The following is a 26,666-nucleotide window of genomic DNA, read 5'->3' on the forward strand; positions in this document are numbered from 1 at the left end:
GGTTAATATTAGTGCTTACCTGAAAATGGGAGTGGCTTTCTTACTGAAGTCTGAGTTCCAGAAGGTCAAAATACAGCTGTAAATAAAGGAAAACTGGGCAGGGGCATCTCAGCTTGTTTAAAGAGAAATAATAGATCATGCAAGAATTAAATGTGGACCTTAATGAGACATCAGCAGCAAAATGTCATATGGCACAGCAAAAGGGGAAATGCAAAGGCTATAGCTGGGTTGAAATGCAATTTTTCTAAATGATACAAAATTTAGTTTTGTAGTTCCCTGCTGATGAAGCTGTTCACATGTGGAGAATATTTAAACCTTTATATGGTTAGGCTGAGCACCTCTATTACAACAGTTTCATCCCAAGCCTTTTTGTTTTCCTGTGATGTGAAAAGATAGAGTGGATTTGTCCAGAGTTTGCTGTTGGCAAAGTGTGTTCAATTTGCAGTTTTGGGCTTTGTGTCATTCTTGGATTTTCTTGTTTTTGTTTTTAAAATATGCGTGTAAAAATATGTGTGTGCATATATAGTCTTTAATAAAGGATGTTCTTTGAGTGTCTGTTTGACAGGATGTGCCAGCAGAAGCCTGCTTTGGTTTTAAAGCCTGTGTAGCCAGATACTGTCAGGGCTTGTAATGAAATGAGCAGTTTGTAGTTTCATTTAACGTGGCTGAGGATTCATAATGCTGGGCAAAAGTCTGAGTTCTCAGTGCATAAGCTGGTTCTTTATTGGCCTCTTGCTGGGAAACTTCTGAAAGACATTCATCTTCCAAAGGGAGCTTCTCTGATTTCTGGGCTGGAACACACAATTGCGTAAGAAAAAGGAAGGTTCAGATGCCGGTGCTGGCGAGCAGCAGTGTTCTCTTTAGGCAGTATCCCTGCAAGAACCTGCCTTTGATCTCCCTGCTTTCTGTTTAGATTTTATTATGTTGTCTATCTGTTATCAATTTAAATAAGCCTGTAGCCAGTTAGACCTTACAGACTCAGTGAAGATGTAGGAAGGGAAGCATTTCAGTGAATTAATCTCTAGCCAGGAAGTTTTTGTTTCATTATCGTCGCTTTGGGCAGTTTGAGAGAGGTGTCTAATTGTAGGTGTTGATGTTTTATAGCCTTCTCTAGTCTCCAGCTGAGTGTACTTTATCAAATGCAGAGAAACTTTCAGTGGTGTGTAAGATTAACTGCTCTAAAAGCCAGTGGGCCTGTTCACTGCAGACCTGAAAGAGTGTTTTTGCAGAGAAAAATTCCATTCCTCCTATGCTGGGCATTGAGAAAGCTTAAAGCAGATTTAAATTTAAGATAGTCTGTTAGTCTGTTGCCTGTTAATATGAAGTACTTGATAGATGCTTCAGATGATTTCTGTCTGCTGCACTGAGCCCAGCCATACCAGCACAGTTGCAGCAAGCTTGTCTGACATGAGATACTCCTTTCTCTGAATCTCTGCTTGCAAATTGTTGGTTAAAATCTGGGTTTTTTTCAGTCAAAGAAGCTGAAATCTGTGGAATAGTTACACCATGATGGTAGAAGTGAGAAGTTAATTTTTTTTTACCTTCTTCTTTATAGGAACAAAGCCCCAGTAACCAGACTTCAATAGCAATGATGCAAGAGCCTCAAGAAATGGTGGAAGAGACAGTTACAGTGGAGGAAGACCCAGGCACTCCCACTTCCCACGTGTCTATTGTCACTTCTGAAGATGGAACCACAAGGAGAACTGAAACCAAGGTGAGAGGTTAACAACCAGTGAGGAAAATGGCAAAGTGCCATCTAATCATGGAGTAGAAATAGCAGGGAGTAGCCTGAGTGATGACAATCATGCTATTGTGATCCTCAGTGGTTTTGAGCATCGTGTTTGCCAGCAGAGCTGAGTTCAGGGCTTTTTCAGTTTCACCTCTGTGTCTAGATTGCTCCCTATCAGCTGTGCTGATACTGCTCTTCATGGAGCTGTGAACTGAACAGTAGAAATTACCCAGGTTAACCAAACAAAAACACCAGAACCCCTCCTCAGGCTGCTTATTCTTGTAATATTCACTTAATTCTACTGAAACAGTTCGTGGCATTGCCCTGCAAACAAAAATCGGTGAGTTGGTAGGGCCTGGCTGAGGAAAATATGTCTTAAATTAGTGACAATCTGTAATAACATTATATTATATTATGCCTTTGTCCTGTGGAACAAGAAACAGCCTATGTATATAACACCATAGCATTTAAAACCTGCAGCAATCTTGTGAATGGCATCTTACTCCTAATGCATGGGGAAAGCTGGGTGTGCTCTCAAGTGACTGTACCTCAGGTTTGGTTGGATTATGGGTGTTGCAAGTGTTCTAATTTTCCTGATATCTTTTTGTTCTTGTGTAAGGTAATTTTACAGTCTCTGTTGGGCAGATGCTGTGTGTTCATGGCTGCCTTGCATGCTTTCAGTGACACTGAAACATTACAGAGATTAAGGGTGATTTCTGTTTTAAAAACTTCTAAACAGGACTGATTTTAAAAAAAAGGGGGGGGAGGGGGGGGGGAGGAGATTGTCCAACTGCTTTCTGTGTTAAAAGGAGTTGAAGAGAGGTCACTGTGTAAATCAGTGTTTATTTTCACTGGTGTTTCAGATTTGCAGTCCTCTAGGATATCTATTCAGGACATCAGATCCTCAAGTTGAAGTAAATAAATGTTGGTTTCCTGAGATCAGTAGGCCTGTACTGATATTAAACTGAGTATCTGGTTTAATAGTTGTTGCAGTTAGTTACAAAGTAAATATAACTGGCCTATTTTCTGATTGTTGCAAGGAGATTAAGGTCTTAAAATAAAAGCAGATGAACAAAAAACCCCCACATTTTTATTAGCTTTTCAAATAATCGAATGTATTTAGTTTGTGACTTACATGAAAGAAATGCTATTTTCTTTCTAGTGGCAGCAACAACTGTTATTTGCAGGAAGGAAGTGATAAAATTACAGTGGGGATGGACACCTTTTTATATGTACTAATAGAAGTGCATAGTTTTAGGAGGCTGCAAGGGCATAAGATTATAGCTATGACTGTAAAAATAGAGGTGAGGCCATGCCTCACCTAGATAACAGGAGCACATGGAGTGAAGTAGTTTGTCTGGAATAGTTGTGGCACTGATAAAAGCTGTGTGTTTGTCATGGCTCAGAGGTGTGATTTTCTCCTCTGGGTTGGGGAGGACCTCCTGTTGTTCCATCTTCCCACAGGAGAGCACAGTGGCAGCTTCAAAACAGCCATTGTGGCTGCATATGGGAAAGGAAAATTGAGAAAACAGCAACCTTGGAGCTACTGTTCCATTTCAAAGAGCAAGGCTTTCTTGTGCCACTGCAGGTCATGGCAGGCACTGAAGTGTGTCCAGGATGGGGGTGGAATGTGGAGCTGTCTTGCTCTCAATTTGTGTATTTTCAAATAATGCCACTGACTGCAGCTGAAGTACTACCTGGAGCTGTTTCCTAGTAATTCATTGCTACAAGGACCAACAAAAAAAAAAATACTAAAATCCCAGTTGTTGAGAAAAGTGATTCTGAAATGTCAAAACACAGCCTGGCTTAGCCCTGACTCTCAGAAGAGGTGCTGAGACTTTGCTGGGGTTGTTGCCTCTGAAATGGTTTTGTTTTGACTTCTCCTTGCTGTGATAAAAAGGCATAGATTTAACAGCTCTTAGATACTAATCTGAGGTCAGATTTTACAAGTTTTTTACATCACTTTGGTCTTCAACTTGCATTTTGTTTTGGTAGGGACTGTGAAAATGAAACCTGTGTCACTGGGGTTTAGTAGCATCAGTTAATCGCCCTGGAGTTAATTGTCATTGACACAATAATTTCTAATAGGTGTCATCATGGTGCTTTCATAGCTCATGCTATTATGTGTGAGAGCCTTACAGAGAAAATGAAGTTTCCTGGTACCTCTGTGCAGTGGCAGAATTCTGACCTTGCTGCTCAGAGGAGGGTGCTGAGGAAATCTCTCTGGCATGGGAGATGCAGCCCCTGCTGGCCATCCTACATGGCAGGAGTAGGAGATGTTGAGCCCAAAAACTGCAGTTTTGTGTCTCTGCCTTTTCCCTCACAGATTTAAAGAAATTGAAAATACACTTAACAAATCCCCCCCAAACCAAAGCACCCCACATGAATCTGGCCTTGCATTCAGTGTGCAGGTGGTACTTGTGCCCTTGTAGAGGAGCAGCATTTCCTGTGCTGGGAATCCTCCCATCTCTGTCAGACTCCCCAGTGGGTGAAGCTGAGATGGTCACACTGTGCTCAGGGTGGGTAGGTTTGTGCTCAGCCCTTCTTTTTACTCTGAGCAATCGCCCTTCATGCTCCACATTGCTCTGCTTGCTCCAGGCCCCTTTAAGGAAGGATTCAGAACCTGTTTTTGTGTCTATAACTAAGGGCTCTGCTGGACAGTGTCAGCCACAATCTCCAGCATATCCTTCTTGCAGAGAAAGTGGGGGCATAAGATACTTCCTGTGACAGAGGAAATAACACAGGTCATGGTTTTTTAAAAGCCAAAGAGACCAGAGATGTTTTTTTCAAATGTATTCTTTCTTTGCTGGATAGTTCATGTGGGGATTTGTCAACCTAATGCCATTTTTGGATTCTTACAAGGAAATTATCACTTATTTTTGTTAAATTGTATGAATTTCTAGCTTGCTGGAGAGCAATGCTTCTGAAATTCTTCCTCATGAAATGCAGCACCGCAAAGGCTGTAAATGTGAATGCTCCTGGATGCTGCTGTTCCTTTATTCTCTGTTCCTTCCCCTGTTGTTTCAAACCCATAATTTATAGAGGTTATTCTTTTCAATAGTGTATTAAGTAAACAACCTTAATCTAGATGCATTGACAGTTTTGCTTTGCTTTTCCCTCATCTTTGAAAATGCCTGTAGCACTGAAGCAGGAAGGAGGCGTAATAGAATTTAATATTTGACATATTTTAAATAGAGAACATCTGCCTTTTCAAAATGAGATATCTCTGGGTAATTTTCCCCTACCTGTTATTCTTTTAGTGTTATACTAAGTCCCTACATAGCATTCATTGCACAAAAGATGTAGCAGATAACACTTCATTTCAACTTTATAATATCTCTGGAAGCCAAATACCCATCAAGCTAAAACAGTGAAAGTCACCTTGGGGAGAGACTTCCACTTCTTGCTGCTGGCTGGAGCACTGCCAGGTGTTAAAGGGAGCCTGTTGTAAGTGGCTCAAGAGAACTCAGTAAAGCAAATTAGATGTTTGTGTCAAAGTTCACTTTTTTTCTTTTTCCAGGCACCTCTAATTTTTATCTTTGAAATGCCAAAAGATTTGCAATATGTAGGTCACTGTTACTCATTGAAATTGATGTTTTATCATAGCAAAGTGGGAAATCAATCTGTATACAAAGTTGTTTAATTTGTAGTCCATCCATTTCCTTGGAGCTTTCCAATAGTCAGCAGGTCCAGCTCCCAGCAGTGATTAACTGCTGTTCCCACTGCCTAACACCTGTGCTTGTTACCAAAACTCCAGGTTCTGCTGGTGCCAGGTACCCCCAGAGGCAGTTCTTAGGAACTTTGCAGGAAATTCAAAGGAATTAGGAATAGAGCCAGAATGGATTTTAGCTGAAGTTGAGGGCCCTTTCAAAATGTGAAATACTAGGCTTGAAATTGAAGGGGAGAGATTTCAGCTGTTGTTTTGGAAACCTGCAGGGTGAGTTCTTCCACAGTATTTAATAGAAAGGTAATAGCTTCAACCTGCATGGGCTGATAAATTTTTACAGTCCATAGTTCAAAAATAAGCTCACAGAAATGTCAGGATGCTCAGATCCTCCTGCATTCCTTCTCAGCTGATTCTTGGTTTATGAGAGTTTCAACAAGATTGTTATCCCTCTCAGCTTTTATAATGCAGTTAATTTATTTTAAATAAATTAAAGGCAAAACAAAACCAACCTCAGAAACAAAATGGAAGGCAGAATTACAGGTAAGATGACTGCATCCAACCATGACAGCCCAGTTCTACAGAAATCTTGGTACTGTCTTTACTCCTCTGGGACTGAGCATTGTGAGGCACCTACTTGTACCATGTACACATGCATCCAGTAAATCCAGTTGTTGGATAGTTTCATGTTTTTTCTCCCATCCTCCTAGATAAATAGGATAAGGGACAGAAGAATACAGAAGCTGCTTCAAATGTGTGAATATTTCCTTTATGTTCCATTGGCAAATGTATTTCCAGAAACAGAATTAGTGAAACCATTATCCTGGGGCCTGTAAGGGAATTATTTACTAAAATAATTGTTATTTGTGGGGTGAACAATGGTAAGGTCAGTAAACCTGAAGTATACTCAGATTTTGGGGTGTGGAGAGCAGCAATGAAAGCACTGACTTGAAGTATCACAAAATTTTGGCTGCAGAGAGCATGAACTACTAAATAAATTGGAATTTTTTTTATTATTTTTTTTATTTTTTTTTGTCCTGTGGCTGAAATCTTGCTCTTCATAGGGAACTAGTCTGAAGCTTTCCTCTGGTACTCCAAGATTGGGGCATTTAAACATTTGAGCATCTTTGATTTGTCATTGGGCTGAAAAAACCTTTTTACACAGGTTTTCTTTAGGGATCGAAAGTAAACAGAGGAAGTCAAATTACACTCAAAGTAACTTGTAACTCTACATTTTTTATTAGAGCACATCTACAGTGAGGAACTGATGCTAAAAAATCTTTTTTAAGGTTGGGTGCATCTGAAGGATCAGGTGTCTCTCAGATAAGGCAGTCTGTTGGGACTGGAATTTGGAATAGCTTCATTCTGTCCAGCTAATGCATCAGTATTAAGGAAACCACAAAAATGTTGGGAGAGAAGATTACTGTGCTGTCAGCTGCTCAAGATTGCCTGTGTTCTTTTAGAAATATAAATGAAATATTCCCTTGAGGAGGATTTCCTGAAATAAACGTGTTTGGTTTGTTGGTTGGGTTTCTTCTTTTGCTTGGAAACCTTTCATTAAATGGACCTTCATCTGTGTGCTGGCTAATTGCTGCCAAAAAGCTTCCCTTTATTGTCCTGTCAGCAGCAAAATCTGTTTATCACATGATAAATCTTCTGTCTCAATGCCTCTGCCTGACAAATGAGGCATGAGTACAAATACTCCCTCTCTCTCAAAATATAAAATGGCTCTGTTTGATTGCCCCAGTATAACACCTTTAGCATTACTGAGTGCTTTTATACTATGAGAAATGCATGCTTCAATGCTTGAGTGAAATGTTCCTTTTTATGTGTCTGACCAAGGTGGTTTTGATTGTCCTGGTACTTTGTGTTTGCTGCTGGGTGCAGCATTCAGAAAATAGCAAGAGGTGAAGCTGTGCTAAGGCTGTAAACTTGTTTTTACATGTGCTCTGCTGCCTCACACTGAGTGTGGCTTTCTGATGAGCCACAGCCATTGAAAGCCTGTCTGTACTAGTTTGAAAGGCAGGAAAATAAGGCAAAGTAGATATAAATTGCAAACTAATCCCTTGCATTCTGTTGGCAATTTAAACTAAAACCCCAAATTTCTGTAAATACTCTGTAGAGTGCCAGAGCATGGCGAAAAACTCACTAAGGTAACTGGCAGGTCACACATTGTCTAGGAGGTGATTTTCAATGATCTGAAATTCGGCTTTGTGGTTTTTGTGTACATGTAGCAGCTGTTGGAGACAATTGTCCTGGCTGTAACATTTCTATGATTGTCACCTCATCCTGTTTACCAATGACATGGAGCAAGTCTTTGATAAAGGTGGACCTGATCCTGCAGAACAAAGTTTATTCCTCCTTTTGTGCTGTTGCTGCAGCCAGAGGAGGTGTGTTAGGTACTTCCTATTGTCTGATCTTAACAGCGTTAGGAAAAATGACAGGTGACAAACTGAGCAAGTGTGGCAGCTCGTGTCTGAAAGGCAGTGCTTGGGCTTGGAGCTGCTGTGTGGTGTGAAAGAAGGAGCTCTGTGAGGTTATGCAAGGGCACTTCTTGGCATTTAGAAAGCTCCTTCCTTGTTCCTTTCTGAGCACAAGTATCCATTTCTGATTCATCAAATTGCTGATATCTACCTTAATTCCTGTTAATGCCATTACTGGTTCCCAAATTCAAGAACACAAAGGCCCAGTTTTGTCATGGCTTTGCAAAACTCGCATATTTCAGGCCTGAGAAATGTCGCTTTTTCTGCTCTTAGAAGATCACTTGTGAATATAGTACTTTGAATAAAAGTATTGTTTGACTTCAGTAGGAGAACACTGAGCTGTGTTGCTTTGTGTGTATCCACTTCACAAAGAGCTACTGTAAACTGCCAGCTCTTTCTGTCCTCTCACTGCTGAGTTTATGAAAGCTGTGACAGTGGTCACGCTGACAACTGAGCAGAAGGGAGAAGTATTGTACACAGGTAACAAACAAAAACCCCTGTTGGATTGTATGTCATTAAATAAATACTGAGTTTCTGGTTTCCTTTCTTCCAGTTATTAAAATGTATGCTTTGAAAAAAAGGAGAAAAGACTCAGCGGCATGGAAGGATAGCATCTTTCCTGATGTTTACCCGATGAGGAAATCCCTTTGTATTGATGAGGAAAATCTTTCAGCTCTGGCTCAAATTAGATACTGAGGTCATGTTGGTACCTGGCTGTGCTGCATTCAGCATCGTGTTGCTGTTAATTACACTGCTGGTGGAGAGGCATTCGTGCCGCTTTCAGTCTTGTAGGATTTCATTACTTCATTATGTTGAAGTATCATTTGCTCACAGATGTGTGTAGGAAAAGAAATGCTGTTTGGTTGAATCTTTTTTCTGTTTGGGGTTTCTGTGTGAAAACATCTGGCTAGAGGACATGTCTGGAGCCATTTCAAGAGATGTAGTCGAATTATTTTGCTTTGCAGTAGCTTGGCTAATCTGTTGCCAATCTAAATGTTTAAATCGGAGGCCATAGGTCAAAATATTTATTTGGACTTCAGAGCCACTGAGCAATTCAGGGATACATGTTGTGGTTAACATATCCCTTGAATGTAGCATTTCATTCTGAGACTTAAATGAAGAAAAGTGTCATTTGCTGATGCTTATTTATGTTTGTAATATCTTAGAAACCCCAAATACCTTTTACCAATTTTGTGTTCTTCCCCTGGCGTGTGTAATGCTGTCAGGTAGGTTGATTCTCCCTCTCATCTTTGTGGATGTGCTGGTTTTTTGCTTGGTTGGACTGAAAAGTCAGCACTTACTAGGATTAGGGTAACTTTCTATAGGTTGAAGTAATATTTTTGGGGTTGGGGCTACCAAGGATAGGCTGGCATTTGCTGGACTTTTTATTCTTCCCAAAAGAGCTTTTGCTGGTCACTCTGGACGGCAGTACAGAAGTTGATGGAACCCAGATACCAACCCAAACAAGAAGGCCCTTTGCTAGTTTGTAAATGCAGTGGCTTTTGTCCAGAACTGGCCTAAACAGATTACCAGACCTTTGCCACAAAGGCAGATGGTTCTTGCAAAGTTTTAAGGACTCTTTGTTCTTACCCTTCAGCAAGGAACCCTGAATACAAGAGCCCTCTGGACATTTGCTATTTTCAGTTTTTGCAAATTCTGTTTTGAAATGAAATGTGATTTATGGAAGTAAAGATAAAGCTCTATTTGTGTGCAGATTTTTCTCCAGTGTTTTAAACAAGCTTGTCTAGGATGTTTAGGTAGCTGCAATTGCAAAAGCAGTGTGGTGTGTGTGTTCATTATTGCAAATTTGTTAGTCACCAAAATAATGACAACAGCTTCCTGTTGGGTTTGTGTGGTGATTGGTGGATGTAAGAATATCTTAAAAGAGAAAGCTGGTGTGTTGTCCACAGTCTTGAAGCCCAAAACTTCTCTGTTTGAGATCATGGTTTCCTAAATATTATTGCCAGATTTGAGCTCCATCAAATTACACAGAGGTGCAAACTTGATCACGCAAAAGCACATAACTCTATTTTTGTTAAACTAGAGAATGTGATGTGGTATTTATGCTGTAGCTGTGGGAGGACAGGCTGTGGCTCCACAACATGATGAAGTTTTCTCTTAGGACAGAGGTCTCCTGAAATCATTTTGGGGTAAATGGAACTGGTATAATGACTTTGTGCTGTTTCCATGTGCTGTCACATGGCTGCAGTGCTTTTGATTTGGTAGTGAGAGCCCAGAGTGCTTTTTTCAAAGTATTTTTCCACTGTTCATTCCAAAAGCTAACAGGTGAGCTGATGGCTGTGCTGGTGTTACAGGCACAGCACAGGAGTTTGCTCTGCGGTGCTCTCTCCCCCTTCCACTCCTCCACCTCCCCGTGTCTCACCACGTTATGCAGCAGGGAGAGCATTAACACATTTATTTCCTCGCTGCTTCCTGCCAGGTCACCAAGATGGTGAAGACGGTGACCACGAGGACGGTGCGGCAGGTGCCGCTGGGGCCGGACGGGCTCCCGGCCATGGACGGCTCCTCGCCCATGGGCAGCTACACGGACTCCATCGACAGGAGGTTCCTGAAGAACGGCGAGCGCTTCATCCCCCCCCAGGCCTCGTCCACGCTGAGCCGCTCCTACAACAGCTACAACGACTCCTACCCCGAGGGCCACGAGGGCCAGTACCGCCCCTACATCGGCCACGACGGCTACGGGGACCTCTCGGACAGCTACGGCAGCTTGTCCCGGGGCGTCGGCTACCGGCCCCGCTACGCCTACGTGCCCGGGGGCACCTACCGGCCCGACGATGGCAGCTTCACCCTGCCCAGCAGGAGGGACAACTACGGGCCCGTGGCCCAGCCCCAGGTGCCCGTGGGCAGCAGCAGCGTTGACCTGAACCGCTCCCAGCCCGAGCGCTTCCAGCCGGAGCCCTACGGACTGGAGGATGACAACCGCAGCCTGGGAGTGGATGATGAGGGGTATGAACTGGATCCAGACTACTCCACTGTCAACAGGAGGACGTCTGCGGGTGTGCCAGAGAGGGGAAGGCCTCACAAAGGAAGGTAAAACTTGTTTGTTTTTCACAGTGCTGTTCTGCAGCTTTTGCTCTTTTGATCATGTACATTCAAATTCTCTGATCTGGTATATTCTGATATTACTTGACAGCCCATAAATTACTGGAAAACACACACAAAATATGGAAGGAGAGGGAGAGGCGGGGCCCAAGGACCCTTTCAGTGCTTCCAGGCTGCTTAGTTCAGGTTGAATTTAGACAGAAAGATGACCCTGTTCAAGAAGACTAAGTTATTTTTTTCCCCACTTCCTAAAAAAGAGTTGTGAATGCACTGTGTTGTCCCAGAGCTGTCCCACACTAGCAAGGTGAAAAGAGAGGTTTGTGATCTGTGGGACTCCTGACAGGTCTGGTTGTGTGCACATCTGCCAAACAAAAGCTTTGAACAGCTGGTTGGGGTTGCAGATGAGCTGATCCCCGGTGGTGAAGGGATGCCAAGCTGTCCTGAGAGGTGTATGACAGCCTCAGCCCAGCTCCTGTGCTAACCCCACACCCTCAGCTCTCTGACCAGGTTGTGCTGAACCTCACAGATCTTAGTCCCATGCCTATAGAAGGGGAGAAAAGAGTATCTGTGTTGTGTTTAAAGTGACACGTTAAAAATTACTTCTGGTTCAGCCCAGTTTCTAAGGAATGTTCTATTTTATGCCATCTTTTCTGGTATTAGTTGTTTGTGCTGTTTCACAGCTATGTGCTCTTGCATTTGGGAAAAAACGCCAAGAACCCCCAGGCTTGGGAAAAGAGTCCTGTTACTCAGCTGAAAGTCATCTTGTACAGACCTGAAAAACTTGTAATACTTTGTTTTCCAAGGGGTGTACAAATTTTACATGTGCCTGCTTGGAGTCATAGCCTCGTGATTTGTGTTTTGATATGGATTTAGTTCTCATTCTTTTCCTTTTAATTTAGAATAGTTTCCAGAGCTGTAAAGAGTCTGGATTCACCTGTCTCTGTGTATAGACAGTCTTTAGATTTAACATTTCTGACCTCAGGCTTTGCTGCATCAGCAGCAGTTGTTGGTGGGATTTGTGTTGGCCTTTTTGTTCTCTCAGAGTCCTCCTCCTTGGAGATGTTATGTCATTCATGATTTTGTGGCTCTGTTTTCCCTCCCTGTTCTGGAAGTTCATTCCAAAGCTAGAATCAAACACTTCCAAATTGTCATCTATACTTGTGAGAGTTTAAAAAAAAAAAAGCCAGTGAAAAGGTGTCAAGGCATATCTCCCCTAACACCCATCAAGTCCATTGTGACACCTTTGGTTTTGCAGGCTTACCTGTTTTCCTAGCAGTGGAATCACATCCCTGTTTTGTGGGGCTGAAGGAAATACCTGCACCCAGTGGGTGCCAGAATCCTGCTCAATCTATCACACTTGCATTTGTGCTTCCCTGAACTAAGCAAGTTTACAGTTCTTGATAAAAGAAGTCAGGCCTCAACGCTTTTAAATTTTTATTAGCATTTTTCAAACTGTATGCAAAATGAATAATTAAACATATTCTTAGAACCTACCCATTTGCATTTTAAAATTCCGTGGTTTTATTAAACATCCCTTTGATTTATTGTTCCTTGCAGTTTGGATAGGACCAATTCATAATTTTTCTTCTACATTTCTTTTGCTATGAGGTTTTTTTCCATATTTAATGTGATCAAGAGGCTTTGACAAATAATTAGCCTGACTGTGGCAGCAAACTTTAGCTGTTGAGAACATAAGAAGATTGTATGAGGGCCTCTTCATAAGCAGTTACTTTTTGACATTTCAAAGAAATACTTGAACAATTCAATAAACCTGCATTTCAGATATGCTACTGATCTGCAAGAAAATAAAGACTACAAGTAGTGCTTTGTACTAGATGAGGGTAATTGCTAATTTATTATTTCTCTCTAGTTTTTTAAAATTCTTATTTCTGTGAAAATGATTAAATGAATGTGATTAATTGATGTCACTTTTGATTTCAAAGAGTTAGAATGTGTAGAGCAGGTTTAACAACATCTCTGTTGGATGCTGTTTTATGTTGCATCAACTTCCAGCTTGGGCATCCCCTGTCCTGAGCAGAATTCCTGCACTGATGACTCTGAGCCTTTGTCTCATGTTCTTCCCAGTAGCTGCTGCTTCATTAGGGAGTAGTTTAAAGGTAAAATAAGAGTCCTTATTGTCAGTTCCTGTTCTGAGAGGGCTTGAGTGGAGGTTTCTCATGGGAATCTGTGCTAGTGAGTCTGATTCCCTGTGTGATGAGGAGCCCAGCTGTGTCTGGAGGGGGTCCTAGGCAGGGGGATTACAAGTACAGATTGTTCTTTCCAGCTCTTGCCTGCTCCATTTGATCACAGAGATAAATACCTATTTGTGCTTTTCTTCTGTCATCACCAGCCTCATTTTAAGCTACTTATATTTCATTTTAAATTGGGGAAAAATGTGCCAAACATCTCCAAATCCAGATAAATGCACAAAGGCAAATATTCCCCCTGTTGGCTCATCATTGCTTGTGGCTGGGCTTTCTTGTTTTCCTTCATACTGAGTCTCTCCTCATGTGAGATACATCAGTTTCTGAAGAGCACCTGGCACTTCTTGTTCTTCCCCTCAGTTATGCTCTGGTTTGGTGTAAGTCAGGTTGCATAATAAATTTGGGTTAGAGAAAAGCATTTGGGGTATATAGTATTGATATAATGTTACTCAAGTTTACTTAGGAAGGTATTTACACATCTTTAATTGAGTTTGTGCCATTTTTTCCTTCATTTGCTAGGTTCCCTTTATTATACTAAAGTGTTTTATTATAGTTTTTAAAAACATCTAATTTTACTGTGTGCTGGGTGTTTTATATACAGTCCTTTTCTGCAAGAGAAGCAGGAAGTACTGAATACTTTTATTCACAAAAAACTTCCCTACTACTATTTGAATATTTCTTAATCATTAAATTGACATAAGCACAGACAAAGAAAGAAATGGAAAGAAATGGCAAGTCATAATTCATCTTACTGATTTAAGTAACTTCTGTTCAGCTTTTCCTTGCATGGGTGGTGGTTTCTTCCCAGAGTAGACCACTGCATTCTGCACTTGTATGAGCATTCGTGGGACCTCTGTTTTCCCTAAGGGCTCTGGAGTGTTACTGTTCCAGACTAGACAGGATATAAATTTTTAATGTTGACTAAATCAACAACAAAACAGTTTTTTACTGTTAAATTATCTATGCCAGAAGCCAGATTTAAGATACTGAGACTGTATTTGGTGGTAACTTCACGGTCCAAATTATTATTACCAGGAAATGAGCCAGATTTTAGATTAAATACCTTTACCCCTGGGTCTATTGCTGCTGTTGTGTATTGGCAGTGAGAGTGCTGGTAACACCATACATGTCAGTCTCATTCTTCTTCTGGGGGTTTTTTTTGGTACAGAATAAAAAGGCTTGTAATTGTAAATAAAACTTTAAGTCAGCACTTTTGGCCTACATTCACTCATTCCAAATGTTTATGGGCAACATTAGGATGTTGTCTAATTTGGGGCAGGATTTTATGGACATGCCTGGGCAGAACAGGGTGAAGCAAGCAATGTGGTCAGTTTGAAAAATATTTGGGTTTTTTCTGAGTGTCTTCCTTAGTGTGAATTCAGTTTGATAATATCCTGGTTGCAGAAGGTGGTGAATGACAGAGTTTGATGGGGCAGGAGGCAATCTAAGTCAGCTCATCCATTGGAGTTCTTAGGTGTCTCCAGTTAAGGGGATTTTGGTGTTTTAACCACATGGCCCCTAACTCAGGCTTGTCTCAGCAGAGGATTCACTCCAGTTTTGAATCCCTCTGTGTATCCTGTCCAGGAACAGAGCCTGGCAAAAGTAGAATCTCATTCTGCAAAGTCTTTACGTCTCCTCTTCAGTGTTTGGCACAAAGTTTCCTGCTGAAATCCTGAGCCTTTCTGGTCTTTTATCCAAAGCAGACGCCAGCTGCAAACTGTAAAAAATGTAACACTTGTAGAAGTTGTTGAGGATTAAATGTTTAAATCCTTCACCTGTTTCCTCAAATGTGCCTATGTTGAAGCCATAAGGAAGATGATAAATCCACAAGCTCTCTCCCAGTTTTTAACTATGCTAGAATGTGTTCTGATCAATTCCCTGGGACAGGTGATTAGTGAGACCCATGCTATCCTAAAAACTCGGCTGCCTTGCTGCAGACAGACAGAAGGCAAGATGCTTGCAGTCAGCACCTCTGGCATAGCACCAGAGCTCTTCAGTCCTGAGAGCAGGGAGCTCTTGGTCTCCTGAGAGCAGTATCTGCTGAGGCTCTTGGTAGTCCTGTTCTGTGTCAAGTGGCTTTTCCTTCCCAGCCTAGCTGCTCCAGTGATGTGCAAGTGAAAAATCTCATTTAGCCTGCACCAATCTGACTCAGAAAGAGGATTTCTTTACTCATCCAGTGTGTAAATATGTTGATGATCAGGGTGTGTTTAATGCCCTGGTAGATTCTTGCTTTTGGCTTTCTTGCTCTGCCAGTATGATCTTCCAGCCCTCTGTTAAAGGTGAGGTGATGGGGCTTGTGGCACTTCTGCCTTGCTCTGCCTGAGCAGTTGTTCTGCTCCTCTGCACATGGATGACCTGTTTTGGTAAACTGCTTCCCCTGTTGGTTTTTTTTTACCTTCCCTAGCCTTGATCAGTGTATTTGGTCATGTGAATCTGAAGTAGTGTGATACTTGCCTTGGCTGAGCTTCCTTGTACACCTCTTAGGTTCATACAGGATCTGAGTTCCTACATAATGATTTGGGGTCTTCAAGGCTCAGGTGTACAGGTGTTTTCCTTTGCTGCCAGGTACAGTCATTGAGTTATGTCACTGGTGCTTTAGCAGTGGCTCTCAGCACTGTTTCATCCTCAGAGGAATGTTGGATCTGGCCTGTGAGGGCTTATTCCAGCAAGTGCAGGTTTTTGTTTTTATCCTCTTCTCTATTGATTGTTGAGAGATGCTGTCTTATTTTAAAGCAAGGTTGTCATCTTATTTAATTTTTCTTTTTAATGATAAATTCTTGACTTCAGGTATTTCCACTCATATTTAATAAGTAGTGACTGACAATTAAAATTAGCGCTGTTGGTACAAAACTTGTGTGGTACTCTTTGGTCATGACAGTGCTGCATTTGAAGTTCTAACTCTGAAGTTTTCTTTTGACAAATGTAATGAGACCAAGGAGCTTTGTGTGGCAAAGAGAAGAGGATACAACATGAGGAAGACTGGCCCATCTGTGTGGTTCTGTTTGGAAGGCTTTGTGGAAATAAAGCAAACAAACTGCATCCCAAGACAGCAATTATCTTTGTGTACTTGCACGGATGAGGAGGAGAGAGAAACTTAATTGTGCAGGTGTAATTGAGGTGGTGCTCAGTTATCTTGTGGGCAGCTCACAGGACTGAGATGTTCTGTATTGTGAGTTACCAAGTCAAGCAAGGAACAGCTGTGCAATTATTAAAATTAATCTTCTGCTGCTTTTGTGAAGTGAAATAGAATGTAACATGAGGATGGGTTTGAGAAATGAGAATTTGTTGCAGTTTTAATGCTGGTTATCACAAATTTGCATTTGTAAAAACAGAATTTTCAGGAGTAGCTAAGGGGTTTTGTTGTTCCTTCTGCCCTGTGTGCATTCACAGACGTAAATTGTTTCAGTGTTGTTGCTTTCTGCTTGGAGTGATGGAAACAGCTTTGTTCTGTAACAGAAAACACAACTGTCCAGAGAGTGTAAATTACTGTGTAGAGCAACTGCTGAATTATACATATACAAATAACTGCATCAATAAAAGGATTTCTTCAGATTCATTCTGGGTTTTGGATACTTGCCCATTTCTATCCTTTCATTCAGTTTATGGTTTAGAACAGCAATTAAAGTAACGTAAAGTCAGGAGAGGCACTTTTAACATTAAAAGCATTAATTGTACGAGACTAAGTTCAGTCTCCACCTCTGGTTGCTCCTCTCCCCAGAGCCCAGTTTAATTATCAGTCCCTTTGGGATGACAGCAAGTTCCGTTTTCTTCCTGATGTCTAATAGCCTATACTTCAGCATGACAGCAGAAATGGTTCAATAACATCACTCAGTGCTTTAGATGAAAGATTTTAAGAAACATTTTGTAGCAATTAGAACCACTTGCTTGACTGAGCTAACTGCAATACTGAGACAGTAGCAAACCTGTCCAGGAAAAAACTGTAAGGCAAAAGACTGCTGCTGGTTTGAAAAAATACATCCATAAGAGGGTGGTTTATGGCAATATTGATTAAGAGTAGTGTTTAGAGTATGCTTGTCTGAGCATCAACATGGAAATGTAGTGGAACTTGTCAGACTTGCTGAAATATATCTGTGGTCCCTGCCCAGGCCTTGAATGCCCCTAATTAGAGTTTTGGTTTGTTGCAGAAGTAGCAGCATTAATGAAGATCAGTGTTTCCTACTAAATGTAATCCAGCTCTGTTGTAATTGCTTTGCTAAGTGACCAAAATGAAAGCAATCTGTTTGATGGCTTGCAGTTCCTGTCATCATTTCATTGCTAGCCAAACAAACACTGTGCTGGATTCCCATCACTGCTGAGAGCTCAGCTATGGTTAATTTTCAAGTTACTCCAAATAAACTATTGAAAACTGTAAATATGCTGCCCAGTAATGTTTGTGATATTAAAATGTTTGCTCGTGGCTGAAATCTGAAATCTCTGTGTTGACTCCGAGTTATTCAGTGTTTAAATGTGCGTTGTGTTTTTCTTTTTTCCCCCCTTTCTTTGTCCTGGGACCGTTGTTTCTCTCAGGGGCTACGATGACCCCATTGAGACGGAGATGGTTGAGGAGAGGATCCCGTACTTGCACGGGGGTTACGCGGCGCCGCTGGCGCAGCCGGAGCGCGGCAGCATGGCCAGCATCGACCGCCTGGGCAAGCGCTCGCCGTCCATCGACAGCATCCGCAAGGACCCGCGCTGGAGGGACCCCGACCTGCCCGAGGTCATCGCCATGCTCAGCCACCCCATCGACCCCGTCAAGTCCAACGCCGCCGCCTACCTGCAGCACCTGTGCTACGAGAACGACAAAATCAAAAAGGACATGAGGCACCTCAAGGGCATCCCCATCCTGGTGGGCCTGCTGGATCATCCAAAGCCCGAGGTCCATCGTAAGGCCTGCGGGGCTCTCAGAAACATCTCCTATGGGAAGGATAATGAAAACAAAGTGGCCATAAAGAACTGTGATGGGATCCCTGCATTGATCAGGCTGTTGCGAAAAACAAACGACATGGAAGTCAGAGAGCTAATTACAGGTCAGTGTCTGTGATTTTGTTAATGAATTAGTCTTTAGAACAGTTCTTTGAGCTCCAGGAACAAGAATTCCTGGAGGTTACAGCACTGAAGGAGAATTTAGACCACTGGCTGCAGCTGTTCTGTAGCTGCACCACGTTTGTGGAGTGAGGGCCTGACACGTGCCCGTCAGGAGGGGATTGAGATCATCTCTGTGTGTGTGGTGCACTTGGGATTCCCTGGCTGCTGAGGGATGGGTGCTGCTCCTTGGGTGTGGCATGCATTACCAGGTGCTTTGGGGTACTGGAGCTGAAATGAGTTACAGCTGCTCCATTGACAGGTAATGTGCAGTGCCCTCAGCATGTGTTAGATAGGTAAGATACACTGAGTTAAATCTTTCTTTGTTAATCTCTTATAAAACAATCCTGCTGCCATGTCCCCACTCCCTCATATTTAGAGGACAGTCAGTCTGGTCAGGAACCCTTCCAGCCTGGTGCCGAGGACTCTGTGGCTGTATAAAAGTTGCAGCTTCTGGGCTGGAAAACTCAGATTTTAGGGAGCATAGGGTCTGCTTTTGCTAATCTGGACATGGATTTGTTTGTTGCTAAGGTTGGAAAAGGGAGAATTAAATTTCAGGATGCTGAATTCATGCACAATTTGCAGGGAGTTTTCAAGCACTTACAGCTCCATTATTTAACGTGTTTTTATTTGAACTTAGTCTTGGGCATCATCCAAAAAGAGCAGTAAAGTATATGCCAAGTTTCAAAGTTCAGCCATTAAGTGGGAAAGGGTGGAAAAGTATGTCAGCTCTTAAAGTAAGGAGAAAGATATTGTTCTTCAGTCTCCCATAAATCATGAGGAGTGAAATGGATTTCCCTTTCTCTTCTCAGAAGCCGCAGGGGATGTTTGGATGGAGACCAGAGCAGTTCCGATGAATTTCTGTGCCAGAACAGAATTTGTTCTGAAAGCTTTGTGAGGATGAAAATGGGTCCAGGGCTGAAACTGTTTAGCTGCCTTATCAGTGTTGGCTTGTGCAGGTAGACCCTATTGCAAACATTGATTAAGCCATTAGAGGTAAACATCATAATTCTGTAATTTCCTCAAAAATTGTAGTAGCTCTCTTTAAGTTTTTACTGGTAATTATAATTCTCTGAGATGAACAGTGGCCTTGGGTGTTCCATCTGTTCTTCCACAGCCATTACAGGCTATTTAGCAAACTAGGTCTAAATATACAGTGTTGAAACTAGCAGGGATATTTTTCCAGCCTTTTTCCAGTGAGCTGGCAAGGGAGAGCTGTCTGTTTTGTCACAGAACCTCTGAGTGGCACGTGCTGGTTGTGCTTTGAGAGCTGTCTGTGCTCTGCCTCAACATGGAAACTCTGCAGGTGGTATTTATATTCCATTTGTTGCACTCATTTAATGCAATGGCAGACTTTATTTTTTTTTAATAAAGAATATCTGTTTATCTACTGTTCTAGTTTAATCAACACTCATTTCTGGAGTGCTGAGAAGCAATAAATTTATTTCCTTAGATTCAAGAAAGGAGAAGTCAGTCTATAATTTACTCTGAAGGAATATCATTATAGTGCTAGGTGGTAATCAGTCACTTCTAAGATGGCAAAAGCAAAGTGGATGTTTTTCCTTTTCACTGTAAATGGCGATTGCTTTGATTTCCTGTTGCTTAATTAGCTTTAGAGTTCAAATGCATTTTATTTGGCAGTAGTTTTTGCCAATTAAATGTAGTATTTTTATTCCACCTTGGCTTTTGTTACTTAGAGCTCTTTATTTCCCCTTACTCAAAAACACCAGGAATACTAAGGGTATTAACCTAAACAGATGTCCAGTAACAGATGATGTGCATTTAATCTCCACCTAACCAGGAATAATTTCATTCCCCTTCTAAGATGATATCACCAGATCCGGTGTGAGACATTCAAGCATCAGCACAGAAAGGAAGAATATTCCAGCAATGCCTCCGTGGCTGGTGCTGCTGTACTTGCAGTCCGTGTTCAAAGCTCTGGCTGATAATGTGGAATTGTCCATTTGTAAAATGAGCTCCAAAAGTCAGCAGAGAGAAACAAGAGCCAGCTTGAAGTGCAAAGGGAGCATTCAGGCAGGGCTGCTGCAAAAGGACTGAGTTCTGCATCCTCAGAAATTCAGATCACAATTCCAATGTTCTCCTGGTTGCAATCGTGACTTCCTATCTGGGTGCTTCTCCCTAGTGATAAACCAGAGCCTACCTTTGCCATGAAAGTTTTTCAGTTTGTCTGGAGTGAAATGTCTGGGGACTTCATTAGCAATGCATTAGGAAAAAGAAAAAAAAAATACAACAGCATCCAGCGTTTGTGTTTATTTCTTTTAACAGGCTCCAAATTCAAGTTTGGTATGGCACATTGATTTTTCTCCAGTTTAATCTTTCTTTAACTCAATACTGGCTGTTTTTCAAAAGCTCAGTAGTAATCACCAGCTGGTCATCCCAGCTAAGGACAAATGATAAAATAATCCTACATTCCAGAGAGATTCAACTAATTTAAAGAAGTTTAAATAATTCAGTTGTCTGAATTCAAGAGCAGTTCTAGGCTTGAAGTTTTGTTTCTCTGACTGTGGAACAGTGCCTGCCTGCAGGACAGGAGGTGCCTGGGTGCACCCAGTAGGACACCCTGTTTGAGGCAGGGCTTTCAGGCAAGACACCATCATTAGCATTTAATGTCAGTCAGTCCTTGACAGCTCCATGTCTTCTCCTTTGCTTGATCAGATGCAGCAGCCACAGCTGGGTCTGGTCACTGTGAATGCAGTGGGGAAAAGCCACACCAATGGGTTAAAAACACCCAAGAGGTGGATGCAGCTTTGAGGGAGAAATCACATGTGTGGCATCAGTGCTGAACAAGCGGGTCTGGCTGTGATGGGAGTGTGTTCACCTGAGCACTTCCCAGGATGCACCTTTGGAGAAGTTAGACAGCTGTTCTGACATTAAATTTTGGAAGCAGGCAGAGTGTACTGATACACCACTGCTGCCAGATTAACCAATCTGTAGGTTTTTTTTCTTACAGATAGCACTGGTTTTAGCAGAATTTGAAAAATTTCCTTGGGTTAGTGCCATCACTGTTTTACCAGGTGTTCTTGACATACCTGCAGATGATGTCCCTTGAAGTCAGAGATCTGTGAAGTATGCAAAAACTGCCTTCTAAACTCAAAGATACATTCAGAAAATGCCACAGATCTCACTTCTCTTTCTTTTTGAAATGTGGATTTAAAAAATGTTTCCTAGCCACTGCACTGAGGAAAGCTTGATTTAAGTGGTAAGAGTGTCCATAAGTAAATCATGAGTAGAGTTGTGTTGAGAAATACTCCATAAAATTCTTCCTTCATTTCTTGCTAGGCTTGTAGCTGTACTGCTGTACTCTCAGTGGATCATTTTCTTGAGAAAAATAGAGAAATGAGGATTAAACTGATAAGGAATTAAATCTGTTCTGATTGGGAAAGCTACAAAAGTTTTATCTTGAGTGATAAGGTTTTTGTGGAGGAAATGTTCCCATCAGATATGCAAGACCAAAATTCTATTACATTCTTTGAAAAGCAATCAGAAATTGGTAGCTTTAATGAATAATTTTGTTCTTTGTGAGAACATTGGAGTAATTTTGTTGTTTAATGACATTGCACTGATTTTAAGTGGTGCAGGACGTGATTCTTCAAATTGGTTATAATTGAAAAATGATTGACCTTCAAAATGCTCTGCAGATGAAATATTTTGATCTAATGCTCGAATAGCAACTTGCAGATAAATCAGCTTCTCAGAACTGCCACCCCTGGGCACTGCTGTGTGCTGAGGTCCTGTCAGCTGCTCAGACTCCTCTTTGGAGAAGTACCTGCTCTCTTCAGCTTGTTTCTCTCAGAGGAGCTTTCTCCTTCCATTGTCTGTTCCAGGGCTTCTCTGAAGAAGGTCCTTGTCACACATTAGGTCACACTGAGGTGCTCAACCTGACCACTACTGACAGGAGCCCAGCTCCAATCTCCAGGACTTTGATAGAAACAAGTCTGTCAAACAAATGTCCCCTGGACCACCACACAACAGGAATTCCTCAGGGAATATATTACAGAGTGCTTATTTTTCCAAGTGATAAACTATCTGGTATGGACCACAGAAAAGGAATTAAACAGCTTCTAGTTTCTTGGTGATGTTGGATTTTTTTTTTTAATAAAAGCTTTTAGTTATTTTTCCTGCTTTATAGGTTGAAAAATCAGGGCTGATGCTTGAAGCTAGAAGTACATAAGTACATTGCTCACAGTATTTATGAATAAAATACAGATTGCTACTCATCATGTTCATCTTCTGAGGAGCAGTACTTCATCTTTCTCTTAGTCCTAAAGCTCATGCAGTCTGTGGTCAAAAAGGCCAAGGCTTGTAGTGAAAGTGCATGGAAAATTTAGATTTGTGCTGCTGTGTTAGTGACACCTGTGCACCTTGTGCTGCTCTGTTAGTGACATGATTTCTCCTGAGTGCTGTTCATTTGAATTGATTCGAGTTTTAAAAACAGTGTTTCCAGCTTGTTGAAACATTGGTGTCTTATGCTAATAGTATCAGGGAATGATATTTAAAGATGGATGTCAAATTTGCATCCATTTTTTCCCTCCTATTTTTTTTTTGTGCTCCTAAATGCTACAGTTAGATCTGAATTTGTTCCTTTAACCTAAAGGCTGTCGCTATCAGTGACTTTTCCATAGAATTTGTTTTCTCTAGTGCAGAAAGGAGGCTTGGATTTAGAGCTCTTTGTTTCATAATTTTGAACAAGAAAAATGTACTGTCAGTGTGTTTATTTTCTATATCCTTTCCTGTGAAATATTTTCTCCATGAAGTCAGTGTTCAACCTGAAGTTTTTTCTCTGTCTTTGGAACCACAGGACTCCCTCACCTCTGTTTATCTTGTGCTACATTTCTTTCAAGTGCTGTGCATTTTCCCTTGCTAAATGCTGTTAAAGAGAGGGATTCTTTTCTATTTCTTATGCAGCCATTGAGGAAAGTATTATAAATTTAAGTGCTTTGACCTTTTGAATAATTTGAAGTGTTTGCACTAACTTTTAAATAGTAAGGCTGTCTTTTATTCTTCTTCAGTTTATTGTTTTGTATGAAAGATGGGAGGCAGATGAGAAATTGCAATCTTGTAAAATGCTGGGGGAGTTTTCATCAAAGAAGGTGGAGGAAAGATTCTGTGTAACTCCAGTTCCCTTTGTCTTGTAGTCACTCGCTGAGATTTACCATCAAATTGTGTTTGCCCTAAATAGTTCATTGCATACCTTACAGCCAGCCCCTTGGTAAAAATTCTGTGTATGTACAGGAGCTGTTCCATAGGGGCAGGTGGTTCTCTTGGTCAGGGTGGGGTTACAGCATCAAAGCTGGTGCTAGATGGGCAGGATGATGCTGCAATCCAGTCAGAACTCTATTGAATCCACAGTTGCATTTACTCTCTTGAAATAACCTCTGGTGAATGAGAATATAGGGAGAGTTTGGAGGTGGTGATTTTATTTTACATGCTGTGGTTGAAGGTATTGAAGTCTAGACACAAATCTCTAATTCTTAAAACAAGCAAAAGGGTTTAGCACTGGTAAAATTTCATACATTCCTGTAATATTAGAGGTCTTGGAAATTTGTAGGTATTCTTGACATTTTACTTATCTGCCTTATTCTTCTTAAGCAGTAAAATTTGCCTCTGTAGTTTCACTCTAGAAGTAACAGATTACATCACTGCTCCAGGAAAGATTGAAAGGGGCTGAAACGAAAGGTTGCACTTCTGTTGTTCTGTTTTTAGATGTATACACAATGAGGTGGAGATTTACAGTATGCACTGTAATCTGCACACGTCCATAGTTGTTGTAACACAGGGACCTCAGGTTGATATTCGATCCCTTTAGGAAAGATTCCTTGTGTGTTTTCTGTTTGGGCTGTCTGAAAATTTTGCTAGAACTCACACGTTTTCTTGGAGACCAAAAGCGTGTGTCTGGCTCCCTCCAAGTGTTGTTACTGACAGTTCTCAGATGGTACCAGGCTGGGTCTAGGCAGAAATTCTCTCTGAAGTGAGCGTTCTGTTTCAGTCCCACTCTGATGAGTAATAACTGTCAGGACACTGATACAGGTCTGCTGGGAGGCTGTATCACTTATCTAACACTGGGTATTTTGCAGCTATAAAGCTGTTGTTCTGCTATTCAGTTTTGATGTTTGACTTCTGTCTGCTTTGGCTCATAATTGAGGTAAAAATGAAAAGACAGTGGAGTTCTGGTTTCCAGCTTCTTCAAGAAATCATATGTTTGTGGCACCAGGAGATTTGAACACAGATATTGCTTGTGACAGGAAAATGTGAAAATAAATAATAGAGAGGAGACTTGAATGAAATATTATCTTGTGAAGAAGATAAGCATAAGATCAGTGATCCTCCAGAAATTCATCTCTCCTAGGAATTGCTCAATATACTTTGCTTCACTGGATGAATTTTTACTTTTTGAGGCATAGTTAGACTTGAAAGTGTAACACAATTTGTATACAGCAGAAAAATCCTATTAATCTCCAGTAGTACATCAATCACTTTTACGTACTCTGTGTAGGGCTTGATGAGTTCAACAGAATCCATGTCTTGATAAAAGTGCTTTTGTGCTCTGTTGAAGAAGCTGTGGGATTTTTCCTAAGCTGGTTCTGGTCTGGCATCTCATCAAGTTGCTTCGCCTTCTTGTTTAGTTTTATGATTTAACCTCCAAGCACTTCTCTGTGAATCCTGTGATTCTCTTTAGTGTACAGATTGAATACAGTTGTTATTCTCTGGTTATTTAACAATCCCCTGCAGGCACCCTGTGGAATTTATCCTCCTACGAGCCCCTGAAGATGGTCATCATCAACCACGGTCTGCAGACGCTGACCAACGAGGTGATCATCCCGCACTCGGGCTGGGAGAGCGAGCCCAACGAGGACTCCAAGCCGCGCGACGCCGAGTGGACAACAGTCTTCAAGAACACCTCTGGCTGCTTGAGGTAAGGCACAGCTGTGGATTATTTTCCCCGTCATTTCTTGGGGTTTTAGTGAAGAATTTGAGCTACTAACTATTTAGGATTCTAAGTGTTCCTTTTAAAATTCCTTGCACAGGAGCCTTTTCTGGTTTCATACTGTGTTTGCAAGCCTGAAAGCACCTTGAGAGCAGGACAGTTCATGTTAAAAGCTAGAGTCAGGAGGAGTCCTAATGCAGCCTGAAAAACCTGAAGAATCAATGTTCCCTAAGCACGTTTTGCTTTTCTTTTGAGAAAAAAGTTATGCTATTTAGTTTAGATTCTTCAGCTTTGCGATGAAGTCAATTAGTTCAAATAAAACTAATAAAGATTTGGCATTATACCTTCTCTTAGTCTTAAATGTATTCCTGTCAGATTTCTACTGATTAATGTATCTTCAGAAGTTGGTTCATTTCTGTTTCTTGGGCTTGTGGTCTCTAAATTGTAATAACTATTCCCCCAAGTAATTTGACAAATGAAGAAAGTAATGAAAAGTGTTCTGGAAGGGCCTATTACTGAAATTATTTGCAGTCCCTCTGGAAGCTGAGGTCCTTTAAGCAGACTCCAGACATCATAGGTTTTTACTTACTAGTGTCTCATTTCTAAGGGTGTTCTGCAAGAGGAAATTAGTCATGGTGAGGGAATAAAAGGATTATCTCAATGAATATGAGATTCTCCAGTAAGTATAGACAATAAATCGGTCATTAGTAGACTAGCCTAATCCACATCATAAAATTTTATTAGTATGTGGATCCACTCAAACTTCTGTACTCCAGGGTATCTCTTGGTTTGTTGATCGGCTGGGTTTGGGCTTTTGCAGGTTTTTTGGTTTTTTTAAATTTTAAAGTAAGGCACTGGTTTTACAGGAAACTCAAAGGCTTGTGTCCTTTTGGACACTGTATTCTTAAAGCCAATGAAGACGGGTGAGAAACATGGTACTGAGATGTTAGAGAATTTAAACTTCTGGTATTTGAAAGTCCTGATGCACCCTGAAATGCATCAGGCCAACACCCAGTGAATGTGGCTGCTTCTGCTGTTGAACAGGGAAATGTCGTTCAGTCCTCTCATCTCTGGTCTCTGCTGTCACAGTCAGGAGGGACTTGGTGCTTCCTTGTGGAAAATTTGAAGCTTCCATCAGATGTGGGGTGAGGTGATCTCATGCTGGACTGAGGCTGCCTAAGGTAGATGGGGATGTGAGAGCAGGGAAGGGTAATCTGGGAAAGGTAATTTGTCCATGTCTGTGCTGAGCCATGGAGACAGCAGCCTCCTGCCCAGGAACTGAGGAGAACTGTCCTGCTGTCTGCCCTCTCTGTGCACTGAGGTGAGTGCAGGAGCAGCTGGGTATGAGCTGCCTTTCAGCTGAATGTCCTTCCTGTTCCCATGTCAGGGATGTTACACACACTGTTTGTAGAGCACTTCCAGATCTAGGGGTCTAAGTGGGCATATCAAAAGTAATTAACATTAAAATTGTTGGAAATTGTTTTGTGTTGTGTGT

General features: G+C 41.5%; 1 protein-coding gene across 19 annotated transcripts in view; it reads left to right on the forward strand.

Moving 5' to 3' along the window:
- Positions 1 to 26,666, forward strand: part of ARVCF (ARVCF delta catenin family member) — a 247,303-nt gene that overhangs the window by 158,343 nt on the left and 62,294 nt on the right. For all 19 annotated transcript variants that reach the window (XM_071445376.1, XM_071445374.1, XM_071445380.1 and 16 more), the window contains 4 exons: positions 1,556 to 1,714; positions 10,317 to 10,927; positions 17,671 to 18,170; positions 24,976 to 25,159. In XM_071445376.1, the coding sequence (XP_071301477.1) occupies positions 1,556 to 1,714; positions 10,317 to 10,927; positions 17,671 to 18,170; positions 24,976 to 25,159 (1,454 nt within the window). The remainder of the gene's footprint in view (positions 1 to 1,555; positions 1,715 to 10,316; positions 10,928 to 17,670; positions 18,171 to 24,975; positions 25,160 to 26,666) is intronic.

This window comes from Agelaius tricolor, unplaced genomic scaffold, assembly GCF_023055355.1.
Source record: "Agelaius tricolor isolate 1412-34295 unplaced genomic scaffold, bAgeTri1.0.p SCAF_20, whole genome shotgun sequence".
In the NCBI taxonomy this organism is placed as follows: domain Eukaryota; kingdom Metazoa; phylum Chordata; class Aves; order Passeriformes; family Icteridae; genus Agelaius; species Agelaius tricolor.